The sequence below is a fragment of the Arachis hypogaea genome, chromosome 5 (genome assembly GCF_003086295.3).
Source record: "Arachis hypogaea cultivar Tifrunner chromosome 5, arahy.Tifrunner.gnm2.J5K5, whole genome shotgun sequence".
Lineage (NCBI taxonomy): Eukaryota > Viridiplantae > Streptophyta > Magnoliopsida > Fabales > Fabaceae > Arachis > Arachis hypogaea.
This window is the reverse complement of record NC_092040.1, coordinates 16,080,095-16,106,655: the sequence shown is the minus strand read 5'-3', so window position 1 is coordinate 16,106,655 and position 26,561 is coordinate 16,080,095. Positions and strand designations below refer to the sequence as shown.

The window sequence follows — 26,561 nt, the reverse complement described above, 5'->3', positions numbered from 1 at the left end:
TTTGATCTCTGAAGCTTTTTTCTTTTTTACAGAAATCTTGTGATGAGCAATCATTTCCATGTCTTTTTGTAAGCGTGCCAGACTTAATTTTGGGCTTATTTTCATGCTTCTTGGGCCTGTGTGATTTAATTAGTTTTCTGCACACTAAACAAAACTAATCACACAAATAATTGTTAATAAACCAATAATATTTAGTCATTATCTTAATCATGGTTTTAATTTTCTAAACTCAACATAGATGAAAACATATATAAAATATAAGATGAGTAAAGATTTAATGTTCTAAGTCTTCAGAAAAAAAAATGATCACTGGAGAATATCCAGCGATCCTTGTTTGACCTTGTATTTTATCACTGATCCTTGGGTAGTAGAAGGCACCCGTAGTGTTTATGCCTAGTGTTCTTGGGTCTTTCTTTTGGAGTAGGTAATTCACTTCTAAGGCTCGTTTAGGGGGGGTCAAGTAGTCGATCAGCAAGGCCAAAAGGAGCACTGGAAAAAGAAAAAAACTTAAATTTTTTCATAAAGTTTCTTTTTTGGACATAAGGGCTCGAGCCAAAGCTTTGATATAACATTGAGATACTTATGAAAATATGTTTGTTTCTTGGGTTAATAGTCAAATTCGTCCTTGAAAGATCACTCATTCTTCAAATTAGTTCTCAAATGATTTTTTTAGTTATATTAGTCTTTGAAAGATAAAACGTAAGTCAAATTGGTCCTTCCGTTAGTTAGATGATGATGTGTCACGTTAAGTGCCACGAGTCACCAGATGATTGGTTGACGTATCAGGTCAGTGACACCTAGCACACCACGTGTCACTTAACATGTAAAAAAGTTATTTATAATCAAAATAGTCTCTGAAAGTCCAAACGTAAGTCATTTTTATTCCTAAAATTTTAAAAATTAATCAAATTAGTCCTTATATAATTTTTTTCACAATAGTAAATTTAAAATATTTTTTGATAGTACTAATTTTAATATTATTTTTAGCCATTAATAAACAAAATTCTCTTTACATAAAATAATAAAAATAAAAAAATTATTATAAAATTATTTTGTCATTTGTATTTTAAAGTTTTACATTTTTATATTGTAAGTTTCTTTTATAGTGAAAATTTTTTATGTAAATGAGTTTATCAAATTATTGTTGATTATATATTTAAAAATTTAATATTTTAAATCTCACTAAATAATATAGTAGTTATTTTAAAATTCAAATCTTTTAAATTTTTTAACATTATAATTTATATTATTGTTTAATTTATATGATAGAACTTAATAATTTAAAAATCGATTTATAGGATCACTTGTTGAATAAAAGATTAAAATATTTAAAATAACTACTATATTTATTTAGTGAAATCCAAAATATTAAAACTTTCACTATATACTAGTTATATACTAGTTATTAAGATTCAACAATAATTTGAGTTCTATCATATAAATATTTTATATTGAAATATTAAGATTCAACAAGTGATTCGATAAATCGGTTTTTTAATTATTAAGTTCTACCATATAAATTAAACAATAATAAAAATTATAATCTTAAAAATTTAAAAGATTTAAATTTTAAAATAACTACTCTATTATTTAGTGAGATTTAAAATATTAAATTTTTAAATATATAATCAACAGTAATTCGATAATTTTGTTAAAATAAAAAATTTTACTATAAAAAAATTTACAATTTGAAAAGGTAAAATTTTAAATACAAATTACAATATAACTTTATAATAATTTAATTATTTTTACTATTTTATGTAGAGATAATTTTGTTTATCAAGGTCTAAAAATAATATTAAAATTAGTATTATCAAAAAAATTTTAAATTTAATATTATGAAAAAAATTATATAAGGACTAATTTGTTTAATTTTTAAAATTTTGGTGATGAAAATAACTTATTTTTGGACTTTCAAGGACTATTTTTATTATAAATAACTTTTTTACATGTCAAGTGACATGTGGTGTGCTAGGTGTTGCTGACCTGACATGTCAACCAATCATCTAGTGATATGTGGCACTTAACGTGACACATCATCATCCAACTAACGGATGGACCAATTTGACTTATGTTTTATCTTTCAAGGACTAATATGACTTAAAAAATCATTTGAGGACTAATTTAAAGATTGGGTAATCTTTCAGGGATGAATTTGACTATTAACCCTTTGTTTCTTCTTTTTCCATACCTCCAAGGCCTCATTGAAAACATACTTTACCTTCTTGAAATGTTATTTTACCTTATAATACTTTTTGAACTTAACAATTTCTTCGACATGCTCACCTTTAGTTTTCTTCGATGTCGCAGCAATCTGCGCAGCGAGAAGAACTAAATTAGAAAGGGCTTTTTCAGTTGAAGTGCAATATGAGGAATAAAAAGTCGACCACCACTTGTGAAATATTGATGTAGAAAGTAAACAGCGAGTAATGTCGAGCTTCCGATAATGTGCAGATATTCTTTGATGATTTAAATCCAGAATCTAATCAAACTCCTCTAAATTTGACATTTCATAATGTACCATTTGAGTTCTAAGATCGAAGGAAGGTAGAGAAGGCAAGGCTTGGGCTAGGCCAAATTGCCTCGGCACGTATTGTGGAGAATAAGTGACTAATTTCTTTTCTAGAGCCATTGTCGATTCATGGGGAAGACTCATAGGTAGAATTTGAGGAGCTAATATTTTTTACCACATTTTATCAACAATGTGTTGATTTTCAGGTTAGGGACAAATGAAATAATGGAGATATCCGACAGCACTTCGACGAAAAATGAATGGGTTTGGGTGATAAAAAGTGTTGTCATCAGTTTTGATGTTGAGAAGGAGAGTAATGAAATGACAAAAAGAGTCGATGACGAACATGTTTCTTGGCTTCGACCAAAAAATAAGAGATAGTCAAATGCCATCAAGTTGAGCTTTTGAGATATCAGAAGAAGCAGCTTTGAGTCGAGGTTCAAGTATGGATTTTAACCATAAGTTTACAACCTACAATGGGCCAAAGGGGTTGATTGAGGTTCCACCTTGAAGAATCTCACTGACCACTAGGGAAAGTATTTCATACAACTGGGTAAGAATCAAAGAAGAAAGGTCGACATATTTCTTATAGTGTAGCATAATGGCTAATTATTGTTTTGAATCTGAATAAATTTGGGGAAAAGGATAAAGGCATTGAGCCAAAAAAGCAAAAAGGCTACTGTTCATACCCTGGGTTGAGTTATGCGATCCGGGTTGGATGAAGACCAGAATGACCGACCTCTTATAAGGTTGGCTCTTTACTGACCTCTCCCTAAAGAGTTCGGTCAAATCACTACAGCGGCCCAAGCAAGCCCAAATCAGAGGATTATAGCCTACCCGAAGGTGGCTGACCAAAAGATAAGTGATCTCACCCACAAAAGATAAGATAAGATAACTAACTTATTTCAAGGAAGGTCACTCAACACTACTATAAATACACTGGAGCACCCAGGTATAACTCATACTCTGATTCAACACAAAAACCTGCCTAAAGCCCATGCTAACTTAAGTATCGGAGTCTCTTACAGGTACCACCATCCTCCGGTGACCGAGGATCAGCAAGCATCTCAAGATCCAGTAACTCAGAGACAACAGCTCCGATCACATTAGAAGATCTCAGCCCAGGAATCTGGAAGTCATCCCACCGTCATGGCAGACAATCCTGACAATGATCACAACTCCGGTCTGGAAGATAGAATGCTGCTTAAGAACACGGATGCTGCATCAAAGGACACACCTCAAACCAAGGGAGACAAGCAAACCCCAAACATAGAGATTTTAGATACAATCCATGAACAGCAGGATCGCCTTAAGTAGCTCAAACATGAAGCTGGAGGCCGAGAGAGACCTCCGGAGAGAAACAAAGCGGCGTCGAGAGCTGGAGGACAAGCTCCTATAGCTCGAAGCCGACCTCAAAACTAAGACCACTCGATCCAGCCGCGAAGATAACCCCCACAAGGACCAAGACCCATTCACAAATGAAATCATGAAAGCTAAAGTTCCAAAGGACTTCAAAGCCCCCGATATGACGTTATACGATGGTACGTCCGATCCAAGCCATCATCTCAGCAATTTCAAAAGTTAGATGTATCTTTCGGATGCCTCAGATGCAATCCGTTGTAAAGCTTTTCCGAACACTTTGACCAAGACGGCAATAAAATGGTTCGACAGCTTGCCGCTAAGATCGATAACAAGCTTCGATGACCTCGCCAAGAAATTCTTAACTAGATTCTCCATCCAGAAAGACAAAGCCAAGCATGCTCCAAGCCCGCTAGGGATTAAGCAAGGAGATCGAGAAAGCCTCCGCAGTTACATGGAGAGATTCGACAAAGCATGTCTGGACATACAAAATCTTCCAACAGAAACAGCCATCATGAGTCTCGTCAATGGCCTACGAGAGGGACCCTTTAGTCACTCCATATCCAAAAAGTATCCAATATCTCTCAACGAGGTTCAAGAGCGGGCGAAAAAATACATTAATATGGAGGAGAACTCCCGATTAGGAGAAACCTCAAAGACTGGATTGTCCTACTCACCTCGAGACAAGGATAAAGAGTCCAGGAAAAAGGAAGATCAACCTACTGAGACACCCAGAAAGTACCACAACTACACCCCTCTTTGAGTATCTCTTGTGGACGTTTAATGGGAGATATGCAACACTGAGAAGATTCCACCGCCTCACCCGATTAAACACAAGAGAGGAGGAAGTCAGACAGAGTATTACAAATACCACCAAATCTACAGACATTCTACCAATGATTACTACGACCTAAAGAATGTCATAGAAAAATTGGCAAGAGAAGGGAGGTTAGATCGGTTCTTAGCCAATAGATGGGATGAACCAAAAAAGAAAAGAAGGGATGAAGAGGTCGGACGAGCTGAACGTCCCCCTCATACCCTTGAGAGACATATTCACATGATAAATGGAGGATTCGCAGGAGGAGGGATCTATAAAACATCCCGCAAAAGTCACCTCAAGGAAGTGTATCATGTCGGAGAGGAGGACAGTGATGACAAGTCATCTTATGCTAGTTTTACAAGCATTTTTTATTTGTTTCATTAGGTTTTATGCACTTTCTTGCACAATAAGTAAGTGGTTGGAGTGGAATTTCATGATTATTTTGAGTCAATCAAACATCATTTATTTTATACAAAATCATTAGGTTTATGCAAGAATTAATTGATTTTATGAATGGTGCAAGGACCTTGTGATTTTGGTGAGACTTTGATTGCTTGTTTGATTACTTTTAGGTGAAGAATGAAGAAAGGGGGAAGCAAACAGTAAAGCGTTACGTTCAGAGAAGGAATGCCACGCTCAATAGCATATATGGATGGCGCTCATTTCCAAAGAGAGCGCCACGCTCACTAAGCAAGTGTTTTCGTGGATTTTCAAGTTGGGAGGCAAGCTTTGCTATCCGTACGTGTTGAGGAGCGCTTACTAAGTTAACTTGGCGCTCACTAAGAGAGCCCTAGTAAAGAAATAAGTGCACCAAATAGCCAGTGCTCAATAATGCAACGTAGCGCTCACTAAGAGAGCGCTAGTTGAGGAAAATTGCGCATGTGAAGAGCACACATAGTGAGTGAGCGCTGCGCTCATTGTGTGAACTGAACGCTCCCCTGGAGGCAACACCCAAACACCATCTTGATCCACTTCATACAAGGCCAAACCAACAAAAGCCCACTCCAAGTTTTGATAAATGAAATAGAAAGTGTATAAATAGGAACAAAATTGATTTGAGAAGAACCCTTTTTTACTTTTTTTTTTAATTTTCCTTTGGGAATTTTAGACTCGGAGATTAGATCTGGGTTTTCTTTTCTTTTCTGTTTCGTTTTCTCTCATCTGTAATTTCTTCTTTCTGATTTTGTTACTTCACAAAAATTGTCAATTTATCTTTAGGATTTCAGAGTTGATCTAAGTTTTCTTGCTGTTTTGATTCTTCTGCAATTTTCCATTTCTGTTTTGCTACGGAGTTCTTGATCCGAATCTTTTCTTCTCATAATTCTCTATTTTACTGCAATTTACAATTCCAGTCTTGTTTTGAATCCCGATACCCAAATTCTTTTATTCTTCAAGCAATTTAAGTTCCCTGGCACTTTAGATTCAGTAATTTAAATTTCTTGCACTTTACGTTTCAGTCATTTACCTTTCTTGCAATTTAAGTTTTAGCTTATTTACTTTCTTGTACTTTAATTTTCTACAATTTACTTCTCTCGTACTTTAAGATTCTGTCAATTTTCATTATGCACTCTAGTTCACTTGCAATTTTACTTCTGTTAATCAAATTTCACTCAATATATCAAATATTCGCTTAACTAAATTCATCACCATACTAAAATTGCTCAATCCATCAATCCCTATGGGATCGACCTTACTCTTGTGAGTTATTACTACTTGATGCGACCCGGTACACTTGTCGGTGAGTTTGTGTGGAATCGTTTTTCCCTCATCAAGTTTTTGGCGCCGTTGCCGGGGATTGATATAGATTGACAATGATTACGTAGAGTGATAATCTAGATTAAGCATTTTTTTCTTTGTTTTTTCAAGCACACTAACGATTGAGATTTTGTCTCTACTAATCCTAACTGCACTCAAGGATCAGAGTGCTCTGTTTGTGTTTCTTGTTGTTTTGGTTGCTTGTCAGGAGGGAGAAGAGGTGACTCCACTTATTTTGATCCTGAACCAAAGAGAACACTCTTGAGATTGAGAAGAGAAGCAAGAGGGAAGGGCATAATTGGAGAAGAAGAATCAGAGGAAGAGAATCAAGAGATGGAGGGCAACCCTCCTACTCCATCAGACAAAGGAGTGGCTAATAACAATGGCCAGCCTCAAAGGAGAGTTCTAGCCTCCTACACCTTCCCCAATGCAAGAAACTGTGGAAGTAGTATACTCACTCCAAATGTTCATGCAAACAACTTTGAGTTAAAACCTCAACTCATTACACTGGTGCAGAGCAACTGTTCTTATGGAGGAGGTCCCTTGGAAGATCCAAATCAGCACCTAGCCATCTTTTTGAGAATATGTGACACAGTTAAGACAAATGGTGTACACCCAGATATCTATAAGTTGCTGTTGTTTCAGTTTCCTTGAGGGATAAGGAAACTCAATGGTTAGAAGCATTTCCCAAAGAAAACATTAACAATTGGGAAGATTTAGTGAGTAAATTTTTGGCTAAATTCTACCCACCTCAGAGGATCAGAAGATTGAAGGTAGAGGTGCAAACCTTCACCCAAATGGATGAAGAATCACTTTATGAGGCCTGAAAAAGATACAAAGCCTTGATTAGGAAGTGTCCACCGGAGATGTTTAATAAATGGGACAGAGTTCAAAATTTCTATAAGGGATTGACTTTAAAATCTCAAGAAGCTTTGGATTATTCTGCTGGAGGTTTAGTTCAACTAATGAAGACAACTGAGGAAGCTCAGAATCTAATAGATACTGTAGGCAACAACCAATACTTCTATCAACATCAAAGGCAGCGCCAACCAGCTCCAAAGAGAGGCATGTTAGAACTTGAAGGTGTGGACTCCATCTTGGCATAAAACAAGGTGATGCATCAACAGATTCAACAACAAATGGAGATGATGGCCAAGAGCATTGATGGTCTTCAAATTGCAGCAGTGAACACTGCAAATCAACCATCACCTACATGGGGACAAAAAGAAGAGAGCTATGAAGAGCAATAGCCTGAGCAAGTCCAATACATGCATAACCAAAAAGCTGGACAAAATGAGTTCTATGGAGATACCTACAATTCATCCTGGAGAAACCACCCCAATTTGAGGTAGGAGACAACCAAAACCAGCAGCCTTGGCAGAGAAACTCAAACCAGAACAATTCCAGAAATACAAACTGTCAAAACCATCAAAATACTAACCAAAACCAATACAGAAAACTACAAAACAATCAATCTCAACCCAACTACTATCCACCCAACAACCCATCCACTAACCAAAACAATTATCATCCACCAACTACATCCCATGCTCAACCACAACCACATAAAGAAGCTCAAAGGATCTCCAACTTGGAGATGATGATGGAGAAGATGATCAAGCATCAAGAATTGGCCAATAAGAACCATGAAGCTTCACTAAGGAATCTGGAAAGACAAATTGGACAACTGTCCAAGCAAACAGTGGCTGAAAGACCAAGCAGTGCACTTCCAAGTGATACTATTCCCAACCCCAAAGAAGAATGTAAAACAATCCAATTAAGGAGTGGAAGAACCCTGGAGAATGACAAAGAATCTAACAAGAAGCCTCTGGAGAATGATATTGGTAGTAAGAAGCAAGTAGGAAAAAAAGACAAGCAAGACCAAGTAGAGTCCAAACAGAAGGAGGAAGAGCTCCAGGCCTCAAAGAAAGGAAAATAAATCATGAAGGAGCATCCACAAGAACTGAAGAAGGTGGAAAAGCCATACACTCCTTCCCTTCCATATCCTCAAAGGTTCAACAGAGAGCTTAAAGACCAATAGTTCCCCATGTTCCTAGAAGTTTTCAAGAAGCTGGAAATCAATATTCCACTTTCTGAAGTATTGGAGCAGATGCCTCTGTATGCAAAATTTCTCAAGGAGCTTATTAACAAGAAGAGGTGCTAGAATGAAAAAGAGACAGTGATCTTAATCTAAGAGTGCAGTACTGTCATCCAAAAAGGCCTCCCACCAAAATTCAAAGATCCGGGGAGTTTCTTTCTACCTAGCACCATTGGCAATATATTCATTGATAAGGCATTGTGTGATTTATGATCAAGTATCAATCTGATTCCCTTATCTATGATGAGAAAGTTGTCTATAGAAGAAGTGAAACCTATAAGGATGACCTTGCAACTTACTGACAGATCAATGGTAATCCCTAATGCAGTGGTTGAGAACCTCTTGGTCAAGGTGGATAAGTTCCTATTTCCAACAGATTTTGTGATCTTGGATCTAGATGAAGAGGTCGGCAATTCCATCATATTGGGAAGACCTTTTCAAGCCACAGTAAGGGCCATCATTGATGTGGAACAAGGAGAAATAACTTTGAGGGCACATGATGAGAAGATCACTCTAAATGTCTTTCAGGAAATACAACACATTGTTGAAGAGAAAAGCTAAATGAGAGTTGAAGGAGGAGATATGCATTGGAAGGAAAAACCCAAAGAGACACTCATCAGCTCACCTTTGAAGCAAAAGATAAACAATGGAAAAGAACAAAAGGGTAATGAAGCTGAAAAAGATGGAAAAGGGTTGCAACCAGAAGCCATAGGATCAATCATTGAGAAGAATTTTGACATCAAATCTGGTGCCAAAGAAGAAGAGCCACCTAAGAAAGGGAAGCAAAGTAGAAAAAAACTCAAAAAGGATGGAAAAACAAAAAGATCTCAACTGAAGGATTCTCAGAAGGAGATAAGGAAAAACTGATATACCGACAGTTGGAGACAGGCCCACAAACTGATGATGATTACATTGTCAATAAGATACTCTCGTTGGAGCATATAGAGATTGATCATCAAAGCACAGGAAAAAGGCTCACAGTGAGAGGGGACAAGCTGAGGCACTATAATCATCAGCCACCCTAACAAGGACCCAATGTCAAGCTAGTGACAATAAAAGAGCGCTCCATGGGAGGCAGCCCATGATTTAACGTTCCTACTTTTGTTTTACTTTCAATAATCAATGGTTCTCCTAGCATAAATTTGAGCTCTCATGAGTAGATTTGATAACTGCACACATCATTTTGAAGCATATGTCTGATTCCTAAGTTTGGTGTGCCTAAAAGCACTCTAAAATAGCTTTTCAAGCATGCTGATCATATAACCATTTTAGGATATATACTCATTCATTCTATTGAAGTATATAGCCAAACATTAAGTTTGGTATCTACATATGTGATGAATTTCAGGAAAATCACTTTTGCTCAAAAGCTCAAATTCATGAAATCGATAAACCATACATTGCATCATTTTAGGAATTTATTATAATAAGGTAGAAAATAAAATGTTCCTTGTAATGAATATACCAATTATGACAGATGTTCATTGGGTTTCGTATGAATCACTTAGCAGAAAACAAGTTTGGTGTTCACCAAAATTTTGTTCAATCTCTAAGGGGGCATAGTTGGTTATTCATAAATAAGGAACATATAGCAAATTTTGTTTTTCTTTATTACTTTTTACTTGATAAACACCACCATACCAAATTCAAATTTTGAGCTTACCTTTGTCTTGATTCAAATGGATAGGTACAAAGAAGATTAAGAAAATGACAAAACCATACCATGTACGGTTGTCCCAAGAAGAAAAGTAAGTCACATGTGCATGATTGGGAAGCACAACTTTGCAGGAATCAGCACCTAGGAGGCCGAACCGTATGCCCAATGAAGGGACGATCCTTGTCTTCATCCATCTCCACATGCAAACTGTTTATTCCATAATTTTTAATAAAAACATACTCAATCCTCACCCTTCACTACAACCAAACCAAACTATCAACTCATGGTGTTGTTTCAACAATTCATGTTTGATGAGCGGATAATTTATACGCTTTTTGACATTGTTTTTAGGTTATTTTTAGTATGATTTGGTTGGTTTTTAGAATATAATTATTACTTTTTATGCAAAAATCACATTTCTAGACTTAACTTTGAGTTTATGTGTTTTTCTATGATTTCAAGTATTTTCTGGCTGAAATTGAGGGACCTGAGCAAAAATCTGATTTAGAGGCTAAAAAAGGACTGCAGATACTGTTGGATTCTGACCTCCCTGCACTCGAATTGGATTTTTCTGGAGCTACAGATACCCAACTGGCATGCTCTCAATTGCGTTGGAAATTAGACATCTTGGGATTTCCAGCAATATATAATAGTCCATACTTTGTCCGAGTTTTGATAACACAAACTGGCGTTTTAATGCCAACTTTCTACCCTTTTCTAGCGTTAAACGCCAGAACTGGCATAAAAGCTGGAGTTAAACGCCCAAACTGGCACCAGAGCTGGCGTTTAGCTCCAAGGAAAGCCTATGCACATGAAAGCTTCAATGCTCAGCCCAAGCACACACCAAGTGGGCCCCGAAAGTGGATTTCTGCATCATTTACTTATCTCTGTAAACCCTAGATTACTAGTCATTATAAATAGGACCTTTTACTATTGTATTTTCGAATAGAGAGATCTTTAGATCATTTTTGACACTATCTTTGTATCACTGTTGATCTCTTGATCACACTTAGAGGGCTGGCCATTCGGCCATGCTTGGACCTTCATCACTTATGTATTTTCAACAGTGGAGTTTCTACACCTCATAGATTAAGATGTGGAGCTCTGCTGTTCCACCTAAATTAATGCAATTACTACTGTTTTCTATTCAATTCAAGCTTATTCTTGTTCTAAGATATTCATTCGCACTTCAACATGATGAATGTGATGATCAAGTGACACTCACACCATTCTCACTTATGAACGCGTGCCTGACAACCACTTCCGTTCTACCTGAAAACAAGCTTGAATGTATATCTCTTGGCCTCCTGGTCCACGACGCATAGTTGCCTCTCCTGACAACAAAGCCTTCCATTCCGTGAGATCAGAGTCTTCGTGGTATAAGCTAAAATCAATTGGCAGCATTCTTGAGATCCGAAAAGTCTAAACCTTGTCTGTGGTATTCCGAGTAGGATCTGGGATGGGATGACTGTGACGAGTTTCAAACTCACGAGTGCTTGGGCGTAGTGACAGTGCGCAAAAGGATCATTGGATCTTATTCCAACACAAGTGAGAATCGACAGATGATTAGCCTTACATAACCCGTAGCCGAACGATTTTCTCTAAGAGGATGAACGGTAGCCATTGACAATGGTGATCCCCCAATATACAGCTTGCCATGGAAAGGAGTACGCATGACTGGATGAAAACAGTAGGAAAGCAGGGATTCAAAAGGAACAAAGCATCTCCATACGCTTATCTGAAATTCCCACCAATGAATTACATAAGTATCTCTATCCTATTTTATGTTTTATCTATCTTTTAATTATTAAAACCCCAAAACCATTTGAATCTGCCTGACTGAGATTTACAAGATGACCATAGCTTGCTTCAAGCCGACAATCTCCGTGGGATCGACCCTTACTCATGTAAGGTATTACTTGGACGACCCAGTGCACTTGCTGGTTAGTTGTATCGGAGTTGTGTATCACAATTCTGTGCACCAAGTTTTTGGCGCCTTTGCCGGGGATTGTTCGAGTTTCGAGAACTGACGGTTCATCTTGTTGCTTAGATTAGGTAATTTTCAAAAATCTTTCAAAAAATTTTTATTCTTTTTCGTTTTTCCAAAATATTTTTTTCGAAAAAAAAATTATAAAATCGTAAAAACCAAAAATTTTATGTTTCTTGTTTGAGTCTAGTGTCAATTTTTAAGTTTGGTGTCAATTGCATGTCTTTATTCTTCATTGCATTTTTCGAAGACTCATGCATTGTGTTCTTCATTGATCTTCAAGTTATTCTTTATGATTTTCTTTGTCTGATCTTTAAATTCTCCTGTTTTGTGTCTTTTGTTGTTTCTCATGTGCATTCTCAAATTATTAGTGTCCCTAGTATGAAAATTTCTAAGTTTGGTGTCTTGCATGTCTTTCTTTTATTAAAAATTTTCAAAAAAAATATGTTCTTGATGTTCATCTTGACATTCAAAGTGTTCTTGCATGCATTCCTTGTTTCTATCTTAGTTTTTCATGTATAATTTCATTCTGTTGTTTTTCTCTCTCATCATTAAAAATTCAAAAAAAATCAAAATTATGTCTTTTCAAGTCAATAATACAGAGAATTGAAGATTCAGAACATACAGCAGAGGAATAACAGAGAAAAAAATGGGCGTTCAAAATGCCCAGTAAAGAAGGATTTCTAGCGTTTAAACGCCATAATGGATACCATTCTGGGCGTTTAACGCCAGGATAACATCAAGGAGGTAATTTTATTTTCAATTCAAATCTTTTTCAATTTCTCAAGTTTTAAAACTATTTTTTCAAAATCTTATCCTTTTCATACCCTCTCTTATGAATCATATCTTTTTCAAAATCAAATCTTTTTCATTCTTCTTCTTAATATTTTCAAAAATTTTAAAAATTGATTTTCAAAATCTTTTTCTTATTCTTATTTCATATTTTCGAAAACCTTGTTAACAATTAAGGATTTGATTCAAAAAATTTTCAAGTTTGTTACTTTCTTGTTAAGAAAGGTTCAATCTTTAAATTCTGGAATCATATCTTTTTGTTTCTTGTTAGTCAAGTAATCAACTTTAATTTTAAAAATCAAATCTTTTTCAATCATATCTTTTCAAACACATCTGTTTCAAACATATCTTTTTCAATTAAATCATATCTTTTTTAAATCTTTTCTAACTTCCTATCTTCTCAAAATTGATTTTCAAATCTTTTTCAATTAACTACTTGACTTTTTGTTTGATTTAAAAAATTTACTATTTTTTATCTTTTTCAAAACCACCTAACTACTTCTCTCTCTCCAATTTCCGAAAACAACTAACAACTTTTTCAAAAATCATTTTAATTAACTAATTGTTTTAAACTATAATTTTGTTTTACTCCTTTCTTAATTTTCGAATACTAACTAATTTTTAAAATAAAAATAAAAATATTTTTCCTTTTTCTTTTTTTCAATATTCGAATTTCTCCTCTCTCCCATCTCTCTCTATTTAATCACTAACACTTATCCTCCTTTAATAATTCGGACCCCCTCTCTCTATAAGTTCGAATTCCTCTCTCTACCTCATCCTTCTATTCTTCTTTTCCTCTGACACATCAAGGAATCTCTATACTGTGACATGGAGGATTCCATACTTTCTTTATTTTCTTCTCTTTTATATAAGTAGCAACAAAGGTAAAGGCATTCTTGTTGAAGCTGATCCTGAACCTGAAAGGAATCTGAAGAAGAAGCTAAAAGAAGCTAAAGCACAACTCTCTGAAGAGGACCTAACAGAAATTTTCAAAAAAGAAGAAGACATGGCAGCCGAACCCAACAACAACAATGCAAGGAAGGTGCTTGGTGACTTTACTGCACCAACTCCTAACTTCTTTGGGAGAAGCATCTCTATTCCTGCCATTGGAGCAAACAACTTTGAGCTTAAGCCCCAATTAGTTTCTCTGATGCAACAGAATTGCAAGTTTCATGGACTTCCATTGGAAGATCCTCATCAGTTCTTGGTTGAATTTTTGCAAATATGTGACACTGTTAAGACCAATGGAGTTGATCCTGAGGTCTACAGACTTATGCTTTTCCCTTTTGCTGTAAGAGACAAAGCTAGTATATGGTTAAACTCACAACCTAGAGACAGCCTGAACTCTTGAGAAAAGCTGGTCAATGCCTTCTTGGCTAAATTCTTTCCACCTCAAAAGATGAGTAAGATTAGAGTGGAAGTTCAATCCTTCAAATAGAAGGAAGGTGAATCCCTCTATGAAGCTTGGGAAAGATACAAGCAATTGATCCGAAGGTGTCCTTCTGACATGCTTTCAGAATGGAGCATCATAGGTATCTTCTATGATGGTCTGTCTGAGTTATCCAAGATGTCATTGGACCATTCGGCAGGCGGATCTACTCATCTGAAGAAAATGCCTGCAGAAGTCCAGGAACTCATTGAACTGGTTGCAAATAACCAGTTCATGTACACTTCTGAAAGAAATCCTATGAACAATGGGACAACTCAGAAGAAAGGAGTTCTTGAGATTGATACTCTGAATGCCATATTGGCTTAGAACAAATTATTGACTCAGCAAGTCAATATGATTTCTCAGAATCTAACTGGATTGCAAGCTGCATCCAGCAGTAATAAAGAAGCATCTTCTGAAGAAGAAGCTTATGATCCTGAGAACCCTACAATGGAAGAGGTAAATTACATGGAAGATCCCTATGGAAACACCTATAATCCTTCATGGAGAAATCATCTAAATCTCTCATGGAAGGATCAACAGAAGCCTCAACAAGGCTTCAACAACAATAATGGTGGAAGAAATAGGTTTAGCAATAGCAAGCCTTTTCCATCATCTTCTCAGCAACAGACAGAGAACTCTAAGCAGAGTCGTTCTGGCTTAGCAACCATAGTCTCTGATCTATCTAAGACCACACTAAGTTTTATAAATGACACAAGATCCTCCATTAGAAATTTGGACGCACAAGTTGGTCAGCTGAGTAAAAAGGTTACTGAAACTCCTCCTAGTACTCTCTCAAGCAATACAAAAGAAAACCCCAAGAGAGAATGCAAGGCCATAACCATGACCAAAATGGCCGAACCTGGAGAGAGTGAGGAGGACGTGATTCCCAGTGAGAAAAACCTCATGGGCTATCCTCTGAACGAAAAGAAGTTCCCTTCTGAAGAACCAAAGGAATCTGAGGCTCATCTAGAGATCATAGAGATTCCATTGAACTTCCTCTTACCATTTATAAGCTCTGAAGAATATTCTTCTTCTGAAGAAGATGAAGTTACTACTGAAGAGCAAATTGCTCAGTATCTAGGAGCAATCATGAAGCGGAATGCCAAATTATTTGGTAATGAGACTTGGGAGGATGAACCTCCATTGTTCATTAATGAACTAAACGCCTTGGCTCAGCTGAAGATACCTCAAAAGAAACCGGATCCCGGAAGGTTCTTAATTCCTTGCACCATTGGCACCATTACCTTTGAGAAGGCTCTGTGTGACCTGGGGTCAAGTGTAAACCTCATGCCACTCTCTATAATGGAGAAACTATGGATCTTTGAGGTACAAGCTGCAAGAATCTCACTGGAGATTGCAGACAAATCAAAGAAACAGGCTTATGGACATGTAGAGAATGTCTTGGTGGTGCACAAAATTGTGATCTCAATGGCGCCAACAACTTGGTACGCATAATTGTAATCTCAACTCTTTTTCATAACTTCGCACAACTAACCAGCAAGTGCACTGGGTCATCCAAGTATTAAACCTTATGTGAGTAAGGGTCGATCCCACGGGGATTGTCGGCTTGAAGCAAGCTATGGTCATCTTGTAAATCTCAGTCAGGCAGATTCAAATGGTTATGGAGTTTTAATGATTAAAAGATAAATAAACATAAAATAGAGATAGAGATACTTATGTAATTCGTTGGTGGGAATATCAGATAAGCGTATGGAGTTGCGTTATTCCCTCTGAATCTCTGCTTTCCTACTGCCTTCATCCAATCCTTCATACTCCTTTCTATGGCAAGCTATATGTTGGGTGTTACCGTTGTTAATGGCTACTTCCCGTCCTCTCAGTGAAAATGGTCCTCTACGGTTTCTGTACGGCTAATCAACTGTCAGATTTCTCGTCTCGGTTGAAAAACACCATGCACAGATATCGTATGGCTAATCAGCTGTTGGTTCTCGATCGTGTAGGAATAGGATTTACTATCCGTTTGCGTTTGTCACCACACCCTACAGTCGTGAGTTTGAAGCTCGTCACAGTCATCCCATCCCAGATCCTACTCGGAATACCACAGACAAGGTTTAGACTTTCTAGATCTCAAGAATGCTGCCAATGGATTCTAGCCTATACCACGAAGATTCTAATCTCGGATTCAGATGCCTCATTGTTAGAGGGGAGTCAATGTGAATCATTTATTAGAAACCCAAGAGATATACATTCAAGCTTGTTTTCATGTAGAACGGAAGTGGTTGTCAATCACGCGTTCATAAGTGAAAATGGTGATGAGTGTCACATAATCATCACATTCATCATGTTCTTGTGTGCGAATGAATATATTAGAATAAGAATAAGCATGAATTGAATAGAAGAACAACAGTATTTTGCATTAATACTCGAGGGACAGCAGAGCTCACACCTTAATCTATGGTGTGTAGAAACTCCACCGTTGAAAATACATAAGTGATAATGGTGTTCATTGGCTTCGGCCCCAGAGGGGGAACCAGAATAACCAAGGCCTAATTTTAAGGACTAAACGTCCAAAGATGAAAATACAATAGTAAAAAGTCCTATTTATACTAGACTAGATACTAGGGTTTACAGAAATAAGTAAATGATGCAGAAATCTACTTCCGGGCCCACTTGGTGTGTGCTTGGGATGAGCATTGAAGCTTTCACATGTAGATGGCTTCTTTGGAGTTAAACGCCAGTTTGTAACTTGTTTCTAGCGTTTGACTCTAACTTGCAACTTGTTTCTGGCGTTTAACGCCATAATAGGGCAGAAAACTGGCGTTGAATGCCAGTTTGCGTCGTCTAAACTCGGGCAAAGTATGGACTATTATATATTGATGGAAAGCCTTGGATGTCTAATTTCCAACGCAATTGAGAACGCGCTATTTGGGTTTATGTAGCCCGAAATAATCCATTTCGAGTGTAGGGAGGTCAGAATCCAACAGCATCTGCAGTCCTTTTTCAGCCTCTGAATCAGATTTTTGCTCAGGTCCCTCAATTTCGGCCAATAAATACCTGAAATCACAGAAAAACACACAAAATCATAGTAAAGTCCAGAAATGTGAATTTTGCTTAAAAACTAATAAAAATATACTAAAAACTAACTAAATCATACTAAAAACTATGTAAAAACAATGTCAAAAAGCGTATAAAATATCCGCTCATCACAACACCAAACTTAAATTGTTGCTTGTCCCCAAGCAATTGAAAGTCAAATAGAATAGAAAGAAGAGAATATACAATGAATCCCACAGTATCAATAAAACTTAGTCCCAATTAGATGAGCGGGACTAGTAGCTTTTTGCTTCTGAACAGTTTTGGCATCTCACTTTATCCTTTGAAATTTAGAATGATTAGCATCTATAGGAACTTAGAATTTTGGATAGTTTTATTGATTCTCCTTGTTCAGTTTGTTGATTCTTGAACACAGCTACTTTATGAGTCTTGGCCATGACCCTAAGCACTTTGTTTTCCAATATTACCATCGGATACATAAATGCCACAGACACATAACTTGGTGAACCTTTTCAGATTGTGACTCAGCTTTGCTAAAGTCCCCAGTTAGAGGTGTCCAGAGTTCTTAAGCACACTCGTTTGCTTTGGATCATGACTTTAACCACTCAGTCTCAAGCTTTTCACTTAGACCTTCATGCCACAAGCACATGGTTAGGGACAGCTTGATTTAGCCGCTTAGGCCCAAATTTTATTTCCTTGGGCCCTCCTATCCACTGATGCTCAAAGCCTTGAATCCTTTTTACCCTTGCCTTTTAGTTTAAAGAGCTATTGGCTTTTTCTGCTTGCTTTTTCTTTTTCTTTCTTTCTCTTTTTTTTGCCTTTTTTTTTGCTATTTTTTCTTTTTCACTACTTTTTCTTGCTTCAAGAATTAATTTTATGATTTTTTTAGATTATCAATAACATTTCTCTTTGTTCATCATTCTTTCAAGAGCCATAAACTTCACTATGAAAAATATACACTGTTCAAGTATTCATTCAAAAAACAAAAAGTATTGCCACCACATCAAAATAATAAAACTAATTTCAAGATAAAATTTGAAATCCAAGTACTTCTTGTTCTTTTGTAATTGGGCACATTTTTCATTTAAGAAAGGTGAAGGATTCATGGAATTATTCATAGCTTTAAGGCATAGACACTAGACATTAATGATCATGTAATGAAGACACAAACATGAATAACACATAAAACCTAAAATCGAAAAACAAAAAAAAATTAAGAACAAGGAAATTAAAGAACGGGTCCACCTTAGTGATAGCGGCTAGTTCTTCCTTTTGAAGATCCAATGGAGTGCTTGAGCTCCTCTATGTCTCTTACTTGCTTTTGTTGCTCCTCCCTCATAGCTTTTTGGTCCTCTCTGATTTCATGGAGGATAATGGAGTGCTTTTGGTGCTCCATCCTTAGTGCTTTTGGTGCTCCTATCCTTAGTTGCTCCCAATAGTTGTGTGGAGGAAAATGTATCCCTTGAGGTATCTCAGGGATTTCTTGATGAGGGAATTCCTTATGCTCTTATTGAGTTCCATGAGTGGGCTCTCTTGTTTGCTCCATCATTTTTCTAGTGATGGGCTTTTGAGATGAATCTCTCCATCTCCCATGACTCGGAGTTGGAAGCAATTGTCTTCCCTTTCCTCTTTCTAGAGGTTTCTCCGGCCTTAGGTGCCATAAATGGTTATGGAAAAACAAAAAAGCAATACTTTTACCACACCAAACTTAAAAGGTTTGCTCGTCCTCGAGCAAAAGAAGAAAGAAATAAGGGGAAGAAGAGGAAAATGGAGGAGATAGAGGGAGAGATAGGTTCGGCCAAGGGGGTAGGAGAGTGGTTGTGATGTGTGAAAATGAAGGAGTGAAGAGGGGTATTTATAGGGAAAGAGAAGGAGAGTAGTGTTTTGGGTAGAGTGTTATAGAGATGTGTGAGGGGGAGAGAGAGAGAGGGGTGGGGTAGGTAGGGATCCTGTGGGGTCCACAGATCCTAAGGGGTCAAGGATTCCTCATCCCTGTTCCTTTTAGGCATGCAAAACGCCCTTATTGTGCAATCTTGGCATTTAACGCCAGACTGCTGCTTGTTTCTGGCGTTAAACGCCAGCTTTTATTCCTTTCCTGGCGTTAAATGCCAAGCTGCAACCTGTTTCTGGCGTTTAACACCAGTTTGTTGCTTCTTTCTGGCGTTTAACGCCAGTCTGGTGCTTTTTTCTGGCGTTTAAATGCCAGTAAGTTTCTCTTCCAGGGTGTGATGTTTTTAATGCTATTTTTTATTTTTCTTGAATTTTTTCAGTTATTTTTGTGACTCCACATGATCATCAACCTAAAAAAACATGAAAAAACATAGATAAATAAAAATTGGGTTGCCTCCCAATAAGCATTTCTTTAATGTCAATAGCTTGACAGTGGGCTCTCATGGAGCCTCACAGATGTTCAGAGCATTGTTGGGACCTCCCAACACCAAACTTAGAGTTTGAATGTGGGGGTTCAACACCAAACTTAGAGTTTGGTTGTGGCTTCCCAACACCAAACTTAGAGTTTGACTGTGAGGGCTTTGTTTGACTCTGCATTGAGAGAAGCTTTGCATGCTTCCTCTCCATGTGTACAGAAGGAGAACATTGAGTCTTGAATACAAGGTAGTCCCCATTCAATTAAAGGACCAACTCTCCTCTGTCAACATCAATCACAGCTTTTGCTGTGGCTAGGAAAGGTCTGCCAAGGATGATGGATTCATCCTCATCCTTCCCAGTGTCTAGGATTATGAAATCAGTAGGAATGTAAAGGCCTTTGACCTTTACTAGCACGTCCTCTACCTGTCCATAAGCCTTTTTTATGGATTTGTCTGCCATCTCTAATGAGAATTTGGCAGCCTATACCTCAAAGATTCCCAGTTTCTCCATTACAGACAGTGGCATTTAGTTTATGCCTGACCCCAGGTCACACAGAGTCTTCTCAAAGGTCATGGTGCCTATAGTATAGGGAATTAGAAATTTACCAGGATCCTATTTCTTTTGAGGTAATGTCTGCCTAACCAAGTCATTCAATTCATTGGTGAGCAAGGGGGGTTCATCCACCCAAGTCTCATTACCAAATAACTTGGCATTCAGCTTCATGATTGCTCCAAGGTACTTAGCAACTTGCTCTTCAGTAATATCTTCATCCTCTTCAGAGGAGGAATAGTCATCAGAACTCATAAATGGCAGAAGTAGGTTCAATGGAATCTCTATGGTCTCTAGATGAGCCTCAGATTCCTTAGGTTCCTCAATTGGGAACTCTTTTTTGTCCAGAGGACGTCCCATGAGGTCTTCCTTACTGGGATTCATGTCTTCTTCTTCCTCTCTAGGTTCGGCCACACCAAGTAAGGTTATGGCCTTGCACTATCTTTTTGGATTCTCTTCTGTATTGCTTGGGAGAGTACTAGGAGGAGTTTCAGTGACTCTTTTACTCAGTTGGCCCACTTGTGCCTCGAAGTTTCTAATGGAGGACCTTGTTTCATTCATGAAACTTAGAGTGGCCTTAGATAGATCAGAGACTATGTTTGCTAAGCTAGAGGGGCTCTGCTCAAAATTCTCTGTCTGTTGCTGAGAGGATGATGGAAAAGTCTTGCTATTGCTAAACCTGTTTCTTCCACCATTATTAAAGCCTTGTTAAGGCTTTTGTTGATCCTTCCATGAGAAATTTGGATGATTTCTCCATGAGGGATTATAGGTGTTTCCATAGGGTTCACCCATGTAATTCACCTCTACCATTGCAGGGTTCTCAAGATCATAAGCTTCTTCTTCAGAAGATGCTTCTTTAGTACTGTTGGATGCATTTTGCAATCCATTCAGACTCTGAGAAATCAAATTGACTTGTTGAGTCAACATTTTATTCTGACCTAATATGGCATTCAGAGCGTCAATTTCAAGAACTCCCTTCCTCTGAGGTATCCCATTACTGACAGGACTCCTTTCAGAAGTGTACATGAACTGGTTATTTGTAACCATTTCAATGAGTTCCTAAGCTTCTGCAGGCATTTTCTTCAGGTGAATAGATCCACCTGTAGAATGGTCTAATGACATCTTAGACAATTCAGACAGACCATCATAGAATATATCCAGGAAGGTCCATTCTGAGAGCATGTTAGTAGGACATTTTTTGGTCAGTTGCTTGTTTCTTTCCCAAGCATCATAGAGGGATTCACCTTCTTTTTGCCTAAAGGTTTGAACATCCACTCTAAGCTTGCTCAGCTTTTGAGGAGGAAAGAATTTGGCTAAGAAAGCCGTGACCAGCTTATCCCAAGAGTTCAGGCTATCTTTAGGTTGAGAGTCCAACCATATTCTAGCTCTGTCTCTTACAGCAAAAGGGAAAAGCATAAGCTTATAGACCTCGGGATCAACTCCATTGGTCTTAACAGTATTACAGATCTGCAAGAATTCGATTAAGAACTGAAAAGGATCTTCTGATAGAAGTCCATGAAACTTGCAATTCTGTTGCATTAGAGAAACTAATTGAGGCTTTAACTCAAAATTGTTTGCTCCAATGGAAAGGATTGAGATGCTTCTTCCATGGAAGTTGGAATTTGGTGCAGTAAAGTCACCAAGCATCTTCCTTGCACCTACACCATTGTTATTAGGTTCGGCCATCTCTACTTCTTTTTTGAGATTATCTGTAAGGTTTTCTCTAGATTGTTGTGCTTTAGCTTCTCTTAGCTTCTTCTTCAGAGTCCTTTTAGGTTCAGGATCTGCTTCAACAAGAATGTCCTTGTCCTTGTCCTTGCTCCTGCTCATATGAAAAAGAAGAAGACAGAAAAGAAGAGGAATCCTCTATGTCACAGTATAGAGATTCCTTTATGTGAGTAGAAGAAGAAAAGAATAGAAGAAGGAGAAGAGAAAAATTCGAACACAGAGAGGAAGAGAGGGTTCGAATTTTAAGATAAAGAGAAGTGTTAGTAAATGAATAAATAAATAGAAAGAGATAAGAGAGAGAGGGAATTCGAATATTAACTAAAAGAGAAGAAAAATATTTTTGTTTTTGTTTTAAAAATTAGTTAGTATTTGAAAATTAAGAAAAGGAATAAAATTAAAATTAAAATTTGAAATAATTAGTTAATTAAAAAGATTTTTGAAAAAAAGGAAGGTGATTTTCGAAAATTAGAGAGAGAAAAGTAGTTAGAAGATTTTGAAAAAGATAAGAATTTTAAAATCAAACAAAAAGTTAAGTAGTTAATTGAAAAAGATTTGAAAATCAATTTTAAAAAGATAAGAAGTTAAGAAAGATTTTGAAATTGATTTTGAAAAAGATATGATTTGAAAAAGATATGTTAGAAAAGATATGATTAAAAAGATATGATTGAAATTTATTTTGAAAACGATTTGAAAAGGGAATTAAAAGGATTTGATTTTTAAAATTAAAATTGATTATTTGACTAACAAGAAACTAAAAGATATGATTCTAGAATTTAAAGATTGAACCTTTCTTAACAAGAAAGTAACAAACTTCAAATTTTTGAATCAATCACATTAGTTGTTAGTAAAGTTTTCGAAATTTTGAAATGAAATTAAGAAAAAGATTTTTGAAAATCAATTTTTAAAATTTTCAAAAATATTAAGAAAAAAATTGAAAAAAGATTTGATTTTTGAAAAAGATTTGAAAACATAAGATTTTTAAAATTGAAATCTTGACTTGACTAACAAGAAACAACTTATTTTAAAAAATTTTGACTAAGTCAACCCAAAGATTTCGAAAATTATGAGTAAAATAAGGAAAAGATATTTTTTATTTTTGAATTTTTAATGAGGAGAGAGAAAAACCACAAAATGACTCAAAACATGAAAATTTTGGATCAAAACCAATGATGCATTCAAGAACACTTTGAATGTCAAGATGAACACCAAGAACACTTTGAAGATCATGATGAACATCAAGAACTTATTTTTGAAAAATTTTCAAGAAAAGAAAAACATGCAAGACACCAAACTTAGGAATTTTTAATGCTTAGACACTATGAATGCAAAAATGCATATGAAAAACAAGAAAAGACACAAAACAAGAAAATATGAAGATCAAACAAGAAGACTTACCAAGAACAACTTGAAGATCATGAAGAACACCATGCATGAGTTTTCGAAAATTTTGCAAGAAAAATAAAAACATGCAATTAACACCAAACTTAAAATATGACACTAGACTCTAACAAGAAACACAAAATTATTTTTGTTTTTATGATTTTTAGTAATTTTTTTGGATTTTTCGAAAATTATTTTTAGAAAAACGAAAAAGAAGAAAAATTTTGAAAGATTTTTGAAAACTTTTTGAAAATAAAATAATGGTTGAAAGAAGAAAAATTACCTAATCTGAGCAACAAGATGAACTGTTAGTTGTCCAAACTGGAAAAATTCCTGGCAACGGCGCCAAAAACTTGGTGCACGAAATTGTAATCTCAATGGCACCAACAACTTGGTACGCACAAAGGTAATCTCAACTCTTTTTCACAACTTCGCACAACTAAGCAGCAAGTGCACTGGGTCGTCCAAGTAATAAACCTTACGTGAGTAAGGGTCGATCCCACGAAAATTGTCGGCTTGAAGCAAGCTATGGTCATCTTGTAAATCTCAGTCAGGCGGATTCAAATGGTTATGGAGTTTTAATAATTAAAAGATAAATAAACATAAAATAGAGATAGAGATACTTATGTTATTCATTGGTGGGAATTTCAGATAAGCGTATGGAGATGCGTTATTCCTACTGAATCTCTGCTTTCCTACTGCCTTCATCCAATCCTTCATACTTCTTTCTATGACAAGCTGTATGTTGGGTGTCACCGTTGTCAATGGCTACTTCCCATCCTCTCAGTGAAAATTCCTCTCAGTGAAAATGGTCCTCTACGGTTTCTGTACGGCTAATCAACTGTCGGATTTCTCGTCTCGGATGAAAAATACCATGCACAGATATCGTATGGCTAATCAGCTGTTGGTTCTCGATCGTGTAGGAATAGAATTTACTATCCTTTTGCGTCTATCACCACGTCCTACAGTCACGAGTTTGAAGCTCGTCACAGTCTTCCCATCCCAGATCCTACTCGGAATACCACAGACAAGGTTTAGACTTTCCGGATCTCAAGAATGCTGCCAATGGATTCTAGCTATACCACGAAGATTTTAATCTTGGATTCAGATGCCCCATTGTCAGAGGGGAGTCTATGTGAATCATTGATTAGAAACCTAAGAGATATACATTCAAGCTTGTTTTCATGTAGAGCGGAAGTAGTTGTCAATCACGCGTTCATAAGTGAGAATGGTGATGAGTGTCACATAATCATCACATTCATCATGTTCTTGTATGCGAATGAATATCTTAGAATAAGAATAAGCATGAATTGAATAGAAGAACAACAGTATTTTGCATTAATACTCGAGGGACAACAGAGCTCTACACCTTAATCTATGGTGTGTAGAAACTCTACCGTTGAAAATACGTAAGTGATAATGGTGTTTATTGGCTTCGGCCCCAGAGGGGGAACCCGAATAACCAAGACCTAGTTCTAAGGACTAAACGTCCAAAGATGAAAATACAATAGAAAAAAGTCCTATTTATACTAGACTAGTTACTAGGGTTTACAGAAATAAGTAAATGATGCAGAAATCCACTTCTAGGCCCACTTGGTGTGTGCTTCGGCTGAGCATTGAAACTTTCACGTGTAGAGGCCTTCTTTGGAGTTAAAGGCCAGTTTGTAACTTGTTTCTAGCGTTTGACTCTAGCTTGCAACTTGTTTCTGGCGTTTAACGCCAGAATAGGGCAGAAAGCTGGCGTTGAACGCCAGTTTGCATCGTCTAAACTCGGGCAAAGTATAGACTATTATATATTGCTGGGAAGCCCTGGATGTCTAGTTTCTAACGAAATTGAGAACGCGCTATTTGAGTTTCTGTAGCTCCAAAAAATCCATTTCGAGTGCAGGGAGGTCAAAATCCAACAGCATCTGCAGTCCTTTTTCAGCCTCTGAATCAGATTTTTGCTTAGGTCCCCCAATTTCAGCCAGAAAATACCTAAAATCACAGAAAAACACACAAACTCCTATTAAATTCCAGAAATGTGAATTTTTCTTAAAAACTAATAAAAATAGACTAAAAACTAACTAAATCATACTAAAAACTATGTAAAAACAATGCCAAAAAGCGTATAAAATATCTGCTCATCACTTGGTAAAGGTTGAAGGCCTTTACATCCCTGCTGACTTAATAATCCTAGACACTGGGAAGAATGAGGATGAATCCATCATCCTTGGAAGACCCTTCCTAGCCACAGCAAAGGCTGTGATTGATGTAGACAAAGGAGAGCTAGTTCTTCAAGTGGATGAGGACTTCCTTGTGTTTAAAGCTCAAGGATCTCCTTCTATACACATGGGGAAGAAGCATGAAAAGCTTCTCTCAATACAGAGTCAAACCAAGCCCCCACATTTAAACTCTAAGTTTGGTGTTGGGAGGCCACAACCATGCTCTGAGAATCTATGAGGCTCTATGAGAGCTCACTGTCAAGCTATTGACATTAAAGAAGCGCTTATTGGGAGGCAACCCAATTGTTACTTATCTATGTTAAATTTCTATTTTCCATTATTATTTTATGTTTTCTTTAGGATGATGATCATGTGGAGTCACAAAAACAAAAGCAAAAATCAAAAATAGCATTAAAAATAGCACACCCTGGAAGATGAGCTTGCTGGCGTTTAAACGCCAGTAAGGGTAGCAGAATGGGCATTAAACGCCCAGTCTGGCACCATTCTGGGCGTTTAACGCCAGAAAAAGGCACCAGACTGGCGTTTAATGCCAGAAAAGGGCACCAAGCTGGCGTTAAACACCAAAAAGGGAAGAAAAATTGGCGTTAAACGCTAGAAATGGGCAGCAATCTGGCGTTTAACGCCAGGATTCGCACTCAAAGGGGCGTTTACATGCCAAAACGGTTCAAGGATGAGAAATCCTTGACACCTCAGGATCTGTGGACCCTACAAGATCCCTACCTACCTCAACTCACTCTCTCTCTCTTCTTCACACCTTCCCATAACACCCATCCCCAAATACCCCTCACCAATAACCTCGATTTCTCTTCTCCATCACCTCTTCACCACTCACATCCACCCACTCTTCCCCAAAAACCCCACCCACCTCACCATTCAAATTTAAATCCA

At 36.9% G+C, this 26,561-nt stretch overlaps 1 protein-coding gene across 1 annotated transcript; it reads left to right on the top strand.

The window, feature by feature from the left end:
• The first annotated feature begins 4,097 nt into the window (after positions 1–4,097).
• LOC112803297 (uncharacterized) lies at positions 4,098–4,634 on the top strand. The gene has a single exon (XM_025846798.1). It carries the CDS (start codon positions 4,098–4,100, stop codon positions 4,632–4,634), a length of 537 nt encoding a protein of 178 aa, XP_025702583.1.
• Positions 4,635–26,561: the final 21,927 nt, after the last annotated feature.